At 52.6% G+C, this 9,504-nt stretch overlaps 1 protein-coding gene and 1 pseudogene across 1 annotated transcript; both read left to right on the plus strand.

Moving 5' to 3' along the window:
* The first annotated feature begins 203 nt into the window (after positions 1 to 203).
* LOC144156101 (RNA exonuclease 1 homolog) lies at positions 204 to 1,322 on the plus strand. The gene has a single exon (XM_077687912.1). It carries the CDS (start codon positions 204 to 206, stop codon positions 1,320 to 1,322), a length of 1,119 nt encoding a protein of 372 aa, XP_077544038.1.
* A 3,698-nt stretch (positions 1,323 to 5,020) lies between these two features.
* Positions 5,021 to 6,318, plus strand: LOC144156107 (RNA exonuclease 1 homolog; annotated as a pseudogene).
* Positions 6,319 to 9,504: the final 3,186 nt, after the last annotated feature.

The following is a 9,504-nucleotide window of genomic DNA, read 5'->3' on the forward strand; positions in this document are numbered from 1 at the left end:
GCAGCGTCACCATCATCAGCAGCAGCACAATGGCTGGTGAACTCACGTTTCTAGTACTTTCTGCAGTCGTCAGCGTTCTAATTGTCTTAGTGATCTTCATGACTGACAAACGGGAGAGCAATGCAAAGCAGGACCCTTTGGAAGCAACCCAGGATATGGAAATGATAGAGGAGGGAAAGCCATTATATCTGAACTCATGCCCGATGAGAACCTCAGAGGAAGACAGCGTCACCCCTCTGGACTTGGAGTTCGAGGGCAACGCACAAGGCCTCGCGACTTCACCTGATGGTCCCCCTCCGCAGCATGCTACCGATGCCTCCGGAGAAGCGCAGGAGAAGGCCTTGGCGCCCATCATGACCTCGGCTACGCCACGGCACCCGATACCGCTGAACAGTGTCTACCGCCCTTCGCCCTGCCCCGACGACCTGTATCAGCAGATTCTCAACTACAGACTTACCACCCGCGAAATGTACCGTTGCGGCTATCCACGCCCCGTCCCCGACAAGCCCAGCCGCGCAGTATGGTGGAAGAATGACGCTGACGAGGCTTACTCCAGCCGCAAGACTTGCTGCCGCTGCGGCGCCACTTTCTTCATAACGCCAGGCGGTGAGTACTACGCCCAAAACGGCTGCCGCTTCCACACGGGGCGACGCTGGGGACGCGTGTTCAGCTGCTGCCAGGCAGCACTTGAACATCCTGGCTGCGAATCCTCGGACTACCATGTATGCGCAGAAGGGTTACCACGGAAGAGGAACACGCTGGCGCGTGGCTTCGTGCGCACACCCTTGCGGCCTGGCATCGCTGGCGGCGTGTTCGCCGTAGATTGCGAGATGTGCTTCACGATCCGCGGTCTGGAAGTTGCCAAGGTTAGCGTGGTGAGCTGGGACGGCGCCACTGCGTTCGAGACGTACGTCAGGCCCACAAGCCCCGTGCTGGACTACAACACGTCCTTTAGTGGCGTGACAGCTGAGCATCTCAGAAATGTGCAGACCACGCTTAAGGACGTGCAGAAGGTGCTTCTCCGCCTCTTCACAGCCTCGACGGTGCTGGTCGGCCATGGGCTCGAAAATGACCTGCGCGTTCTGAAGCTGATCCACGACACGGTGGTAGACACGGCAATGCTGTTCCCCCACCGCCAGGGCCTGCCTTACCGGCGGTCACTGCGCTCGCTGGTCAACAGCTACCTACGCCGTGATGTGCAGGCTGGACCCCGGGGACATGACTGCTCGGAAGACGCCAGGGCCTGCATGGAGCTGGTGATTTGGAAAGCGGCGTCGGATCTGAATCCGCACGAGCGCTTCAGGGGAGAGGCGTCGGAATGATCCATGCAGTCGTATGACGCGGAACGGTTTTTGCGTGCGCCTGTGTGTGGTGTGTAGCGCCGAAAAACTGGGTGTGAGGGGTGTGGACTTTCATGCGCGTCAGCAGGCCAGGAAGTGTTCGCACCGGTAGACTACCGCTGGCCCCCTCCGGAGAGCATGAAGCTGAGGGCACGTGGTTCTCCCGCGCCACATTTTTTTCGCCATTTTTTGTTGCCCTTTGACATGTTGCTTGCAACGAGGATGGAATGTCGGAGCGGATCATCTGATACACTGTTGTGACGTCGTGTGTGCCGGCAGTTTTGATGGGCATACTTTTCTTGCATAAAAGTGAAAAGTTTCAGCAATGCCTCATTCCCTTCGGCTGTAATTCTTTCTTTAAAAGAGCACTGACAACAAAATTTTATGTTGCTTTCTTATTGCTTTTATTGATGCCTAATGTCCTGGCGAACCAGAAACACCACTTTAAATGATTGACTGCGCGATAATTAATTATATCGAATGGCCTCAAGATCGTTAGTTGTGGTTTCCCGCATTTTCAGCTTGGAGGGCACGTGTGAAATAACCGCGGTAGACCTCGCCATTTTGTGCGGACGTCAAAACACTACGGGACCCGGTGGAGGCGTTGCATCGGCCGCCCCTTCGCCGGAGATGAGCAAATGAGCTGTCTGACGGGGTTAGGGGCTTACATCGCGACGTATATTTTGTGACCGCTTTCATAAACGTCCTGATGGCGACTTCTGTTGCGATTGTGGGATTAATTGTCGGCTTCCTTCCCCAATCTCGAACTTTAGTTTTGTCAAGGGTCCCTCCTGAGTCACGGTTTATGCCTGTAGCTCTGGTTACGGGCATCAGTTCGTGAACGCTCCAGCACCCAGTCGCCGCTCACCGGCCCGCGCGTGTGATGTGACGTTACGAGTTTCTGACGAGCTATGGAGGCCCGAAACGGCATCACTTCCTTTACCTTCAACGTAATGATGTCACGCCGATGTCCATTTCGCTCCGCGTGCTGTTTCGGCGGCGCGATAAATAAGATCAAAGTGAACTATCTTCCACGCGTCGCAGGCCATTCAGATTTTAGACAAGGTATTTCGTCGAGTAGAGAAAGCGAATTGTCCAATAATATTAACACTGAAAATTGGTGACAAGAGCCCTTTAATTCCTTGTCGTCGGATCGCGACCGAGTATGATGGAAAAGGGGATTTTCTAGAAAAAATCGAAGATTTGTTGCGAACCTCCGCACTCGCCAAAGGACATTTTATCTTCTGGGTTGCTTTCACCCTAACGCATTAGGTCCCAAATGCGTCTACGTTCGGAGCTATAAGTCAGCAGGGGCTCCCACAGCTCTCGGGAAGGGTTGGGATTGGGGGTGAGCGATGGGGTGTTTTGATAGGCCCGCACAATGTGGGAGGTAGTGCAAGAGAGTGTATGGGGTTGGCGAAATACGTGCATGATGGGTGCTTCTTTGATTGTAATCGACACCACATAATTGCTTCCTCCTTGGTTAGTTGAGGGTGAGGTTAAGGCAAGGTGAGGCGAAGGTTTCGATAATGGTGTTGGGTATCATGGTAGCGTGATGGAAGTGCGGTAGGTGGAGGAGGCTGGACCATGGGTTCTGACCCTGTGGAAAATGCCCTGTGGAAAGGCCATAAATAAATAAATAAAAAAAAATAAATAAATAAATAAAAATAAATTGGTGACTGTATGTTTGCACTACCTAGCAGATCCTCATGCCGAAATTGCTGCAAAGATGGTTTCGATGTTTGCGCTCCCTATACTGCAGTGATTGCAACGTGTCGCCGCGTATAGTCAAAAAGAAACGTCCAACCTTGCTGGGACTGGCCAAAAGAGCGACTGAGCCGACGAGCGGACGTTTATTCAAGACACGCGCCCACAGAGTTATTGGCTCTCTCCAATCACGTGTGTCGTTCAACAACGACATCTATCAGACCCTCTCAACACAGACGCGCAATCAGTGCGCTTGCGCGCCGAAGGATGGCGCCACTGACACACCACAAACCTGCTCTCCAACGTTGGCTTTTCTCATGAAGCTCATTCATAATGGTATCTAGAGCACTGCACGGGCCCGGGCCGGCCCGAAAGCCCGGGCCCGACCCGGCCCGCGGGCCGGGCCGGGCCGCCCGAAGTCGATTATCGGCGGGCCCGGGCCGGGCCCGGGCTCAGTGCCGCGGGCCCGGGCTGGGCTCGGGCTCAGTGCCACGGGCCCGGGCCGGGCTCGGGCTCGACGCCACGGGCCCGGGCCGGGCTCGGGCATGAATTCTTAGGCCCGGCTGTTAATAGTTCCGACGTGAAGTGTAGAAAAGAGCATAAATTTGAATATTCTGAGTATACTTTTACGCGCTTTTTGATGTTAGTTGTACACATTGTTTTAAAAACGTGTTTTGCTAGGTCTGATAGTCACTATACTGTAACTTTAATGACATTTCATCTACTGCATCAAGATTTTATATTTTGGTGTATCAGATATCAAAGATACGGTTACAAGGAATGCCCTAGCGGGGAAGGAATTAATTAAGCCACCCTGGACACGGCCTCCGCATCGGCTGCCGGCGGCGCGCCGGCGGCAGCCGATTGCGGAGGCCGTGCCCTGGAGCTGTGCACCTATGTCTATGTACGTGTATTTTAGATGTCGAACCAGTCTAAATGCGGCTGCCGTGGCTGGAAATCAAACTCGCGTGCTAGAGAAGCGCCACCGCTTAACAACCACTCCAGGAAAAATATTTCAATGCACGCACATATTCGTGGATTCAAATGGAGAGCGAACAAATTCATATACCAACTTGTGACCGAAACAACCACATGAAGTTGCCAAGAGTCTGGTCATCAATGGTGATGGTGTCTCTCGTGTAAGAATACGAGCTATTATTACGCCCATGTGGCGTGAACTGCAGACGGTGTGAGCTAAGCTACGTGTACTTTTAAACCCTTATTTTTTGCGTTACAATTCAGGGCGTGCTTGTACAGACTAGATGCTCCGTCTGATTTACCGCTACGAAGACGCTCGACTAAATATAATAAACAAATTTTTTCGACGTCTAAGACCAGGCCTGGTCACACACACGCGGGCCCTCCCTAGGCTCAAAAAAAAAAAAAAAGACCGTGCCCGGGCCGGGCCTGGGATTGAGACGACGGGCCCGGGCCGGGCCTGGGATTGAGACGACGGGCCCGGGCCGGGCATGGGTTTGAGACGACGGGCCCGGGCCGGGCCCGGGCTAGGCTCACTTATGAATGCCCGGGCCCGGGCCGGGTCCGGGCTTGGTGTTACGGGCCAGGGTCGGGCTCGGGCTTTACAAAGCGGGCTCGGGCCGGGCTCGGGCCTTAAAATCAGGCCCGTGCAGTGCTCTAATGGTATCCGTATTCGCGCTCGGAGCAGTACACAACGTTACACGGAGCACGAATAAATAACCATCTAGCAGCCGGGCCGAGCCCTCCGCGCCCTCCTCCAGAAGATGGAGCTAGGTGTGTACAACGGGCAAACAGTAAGTGCCGGCTGTTGTGGATTGTTTTATGGAAATTTCGGGCCTGGTGGGAGCTGAGGATTTTCTACAAGTCTATTGATTTCCCGACTCTCTGAATGGAGCATATACTATTTACTCTGCGCCATTCACCATTTTCGGTTACCTTTATAGATCATCATCATCAGCTTCATCAGCAGCGTCACCATCATCAGAAGCAGCACAATGGCTGGTGAACTCACGTTTCTAGTACTTTCTGCAGTCGTCAGCGTTCTAATTGTCTTAGTCATCTTCATGACTGACAAACGGGAGAGCAATGCAAAGCAGGACCCTTTGGAAGAAACCAAGGACATGGAAATGGTAGAGGAGGGAAAGCCATTATACCTGAACTCATGCCCGATGAGAACCTCAGAGGAAGACAGCGTCACCCCTCTGGACTTGGAGTTCGAGCGCAACGCACAAGGCCTCGCGACTTCGCCTGATGGTCCCTCTCCGCAGCATGCTACCGATGTCTCAGGAGGAGAGCAGGAGAAGGCCTTGGCGACCATCATGACATCGGCTACGCCACGGCACCCGATACCGCTGAACAGTGCCTACCGCCCTTCGCCCTGCCCCGACGACCTGTATCAGCAGATTCTCAACTACAGACTTACCACCCGCGAAATGTACCGTTGCGGCTATCCACGCCCCGTCCCCGACAAGCCCGGCCGCGCAGTATGGTGGAAGAATGACGCTGACGAGGCTTACTCCAGCCGCAAGACTTGCTGCCGCTGCGGCGCCACTTTCTTCATAACGCCAGGCGGTGAGTACTACGCCCAAAACGGCTGCCGCTTCCACACGGGGCGACGCTGGGGACGCGTGTTCAGCTGCTAGCTGCCAGGCAGCACTTGAACATCCCGGCGGCGAATCCTCGGACTACCATGTATGCGCAGAAGGGTTACCACGGAAGAGGAACACGCTGGCGTGTGGCTTCGTGCGCACACCCTTGCGGCCTGGCATCGCTGGCGGCGTGTTCGCCGTAGAGTGCGAGATGTGCTTCACGATCCGCGGTCTGGAAGTTGCCAAGGTTAGCGTGGTGAGCTGGGACGGCGCCACTGCGTTCGAGACGTACGTCAGGCCCAGAAGCCCCGTGCTGGACTACAACACGTCCTTTAGTGGTGTGACAGCTGAGCACCTCAGAAACGTGCAGACCACGCTTAAGGACGTGCAGAAGGTGCTTCTCCGCCTCTTCACAGCCTCGACGGTGCTGGTCGGCCATGAGCTCGAAAATGACCTGCGCGTTCTGAAGCTGATCCACGACACGGTGGTAGACACGGCAATGCTTTTCCCCCACCGCCAGGGCCTGCTTTACCGGCGGTCACTGCGCTCGCTGGTCAACAGCTACCTACACCGTGATGTGCAGGCTGGACATGACTTGACATGACTACTCGGAAGACGCCAGGGCCTGCATGGAGCTGGTGCTTTGGAAAGCGGCGTCGGATCTGAATCCGCACGAGCGATTCACACGAGAGGCGTCGGAATGATCCATGCAGTTTGTATGACGCGGAACGGTTTTTGCGTGCGCCTGTGTGTGGTGTGTAGCGCCGAAAAACTGGGTGTGAGGGGTGTGGACTTTCATGTGCGTCAGCAGGCCAGAAAGTGTTCGCACCGCTAGACTACAGCTCGCCCCCTCGGGAGAGCATGAAGCTGAGGGCACGTGGTTATCCCGCGCCACATTTTTTGTTGCCTTTTCACATGTTGCTTGCAACGAGGCTGGAATGTCGGAGCGGATCATCTGATACACTGTTGTGACGTCGTGTGTGTCGGCAGTTTTGATGGGAATACTTTTTTTGCATAAAAGTGAAAAGTTTCAGCAATGCCTCATTCCCTTCGGCTGTAATTCTTTCTTTAAAAGAGTACTGACAACAAAATTTTATGTTGCTTTCTTATTGCTTTTATTGATCCTTAATGTCCTGGCGAACCAGAAACACCACTTTAAATGATTGACTGCGCGATAATTAATTATATCGAATGGCCTCAAGATCTTTAGTTGTGGTTTCCCGCATTTCCAGCCTGGAGGGCACGTGTGAAATAACTACGGTATGACCTCGCCATTTTGTGCGGACGTCAAAACACTACGGGACCCGGTCGAGGCGTTGCATCGACCGCCCCTTCGCCGGAGATGAGCAGCTGAGCTGTCTGACGGGGTTCGCGGCTTACATCGCGACGTATATTTTGTGACCGCTTACATAAACGTCCTGATGGCGACTTCTGTTGCGATTGTGGGAATAATTGTCGGCTTCCTTCCCGCATCTCGAACTTTAGTTTTATCAAGAGTCCCTTCTGAGTCATGGTTTATGCCTGTAGCTCTGGTTACGGGCATCAGTTCGTGAACGCTCCAGCACCCAGTCGCCGCTGACCGGCCCGTGCGTGTGGTGTGACGTTACGAGTTTCTGACGAGCTATGGAGGCCCGAAACGGCATCACTTCTTTTACCTTCAACGTAATGATGTCACGCCGATGTGCATTTCGCTCCGCGTGCTGTTCCGGCGGCGCGATAAATAAGATCAAATTGAAGTATGTTGCACGCGTCGCAGGCCGCTCAGATTTTAGACAAGGTAGTTCGTCGAGTAGAGAAAGCGAATTGTCTAATAACATTAACACCGAAAATTGGTGACAAGAGCCCTTTAATTCCTTGTCGTCGGATCGCGACCGAGTATGATGGAAGAGGGGATTTTCTAGAAAAAATCGAAGATTTATTGCGAACCTCCGCACTCGCCAAAGGACACTTTATCTTCTGGGTTGCTTTCACCCTAACGCATTTAGGTCCCAAATGCGTCTATGTTCGGAGCTATAAGTCAGCAGGGGCTCCCACTGCTCTGGGGAAGGGTTGGGATTGGGGGTGAGCGATGGGGTGTTTTGATAGGCCCGCACAATGTGGGAGGTAGTATAAGAGAGTGTATGGGGTTGGCGAAATACGTGCATGATGGGTGCTTCTTTGATTGTAATCGACACCACATGATTGCTTCCTCCTTGGTTAGTTGAGGGTGAGGTTGAGGCAAGGTGCGGCGAAGGTTTCGATAATGGTGTTGGATATTATGGTAGCCTGATGGAAGTGCGGTAGGTGGATGAGGCTGGACCATGGGTTCTGACCCTGTGGAAAATGCCCGATGTGGTAGGACGCGGGCAGTGGCGTGAGCTCCCTCATTTCCCTCCAGGGACGAGTGGCCAGGGGTCTAGACGATCTAGAGCTCGGGGAGGGGATTGATTGATGCAAGTATGCGTAAGGCAGGAAGTGCGATGAGTCCGCGTTGAATGTTACTGCAGGCTTGCTGGGAATCTTTTATAATTGTAAGGCATTCGGAGCCAGTGGTTGCGGCTATAGACATGGGAATTTATTCGGCAGGGGTGGTTGATGTGGGGAGAGTTTTGAGGGAGGTGAGAACTGTGCCTTCTGAGTTGACAACCGCTAGAGCGTGATCCTGACGAGAGGGGTAGAGGGCGGCATTGGTATAGCGAGTATCAGGGTGAAAGAAATTGGGATCGAAATTGTCTCATATTAATACCTTTGAAGGAATCATCGAGCTCACTATCCTAGCACAAAAGAATCGTCTCGGAAAAACAACTTTGGGACCGGTGGTCTTATGAAATATAGGCACAGTATCCGTGACTAATCCATAATGGATATGTCACCGATACGGCGACATCCTATGAAAACCCGCTCCACATCAAAAAGCAGAGATCCAAACCTACGCAAGACGGAAGAATCGCAAATTCTGCACAAGATACAAACGAAGACTAACATCCACAAATCTAGGTAAGCGATAAGGTTTGGTAGAAAGCGTACGACACTCGGCTCAATTCGGGGAAACACCCATTTTCTTCTACACAAAGTGGTCATATCAAAGGATATACTCATAGGGGAAGAACAGAAACATTACATATGCCACTTATATTAGCACATGGTACGATGCCCTGACCAGATTGTCACTACAAGATGAGCGTGACCTGATTATGGAACCCTGGACTGCCATTTCAGCGCTTGGTGTCTACCATTTATTTAACCCCTTTTCCAAACTTTCCTCATTCTTGTTCAACAAAGGTCTCTCTCTCTCTCTCTCTCTCTCTCTCTCTCTCTCTCTCTCTCTCTCTCTCTCTCTCTCTCTCTCTCTCTCTGTTTAATAAATAGTCAAAGCGTCCAGTCAGACCCCGACGCTAGAGAATATAAGACGCTTTATAACCCTGACACTTTCCCCTTCTCAGTCAAGCAGTCCAACTACATGCAGCCTCAACTTTTCGCGCCTACATGCTCCGCCAGATAAGCGAAGATGGCCTCGGCCTTTCCTGTGCCGTGGTGATTAAAAAACGTTGGGGATAGCCTATCCCTCGTCACTGAGCTTCAGTGCCTGGGAAGCATAAATGGCAAATAGAGCAACTCCATTCCAAAATGCTCCCTCGACGCTGAAGTGATGGTATTGCGTCGTACATCTTAACTCCTAAACGTAGATGTCACCTGCAGCTTTTTGTTCTACTTTATAACTGGCTCTACTTTATAACTGGCTTGTTTCCTTATAACTGGCTCAGTTTTAAAACCCGGAATCCTTCTCAATCTCGGCTGTGCTACCAGTGCAAATTGGACATCCAACAACAACGTCTAATCATCAGCAGACGAGTCCTTCCCCAGTAAATGAACACCAACTGTGATGCCGGACAGTTCCCAAGAAGATGGGC

Source organism: Haemaphysalis longicornis, unplaced genomic scaffold (assembly GCF_048455015.1).
Source record: "Haemaphysalis longicornis isolate Haplotype H1 unplaced genomic scaffold, Haemaphysalis longicornis Haplotype H1 scaffold_1, whole genome shotgun sequence".
In the NCBI taxonomy this organism is placed as follows: Eukaryota; Metazoa; Arthropoda; class Arachnida; order Ixodida; family Ixodidae; genus Haemaphysalis; species Haemaphysalis longicornis.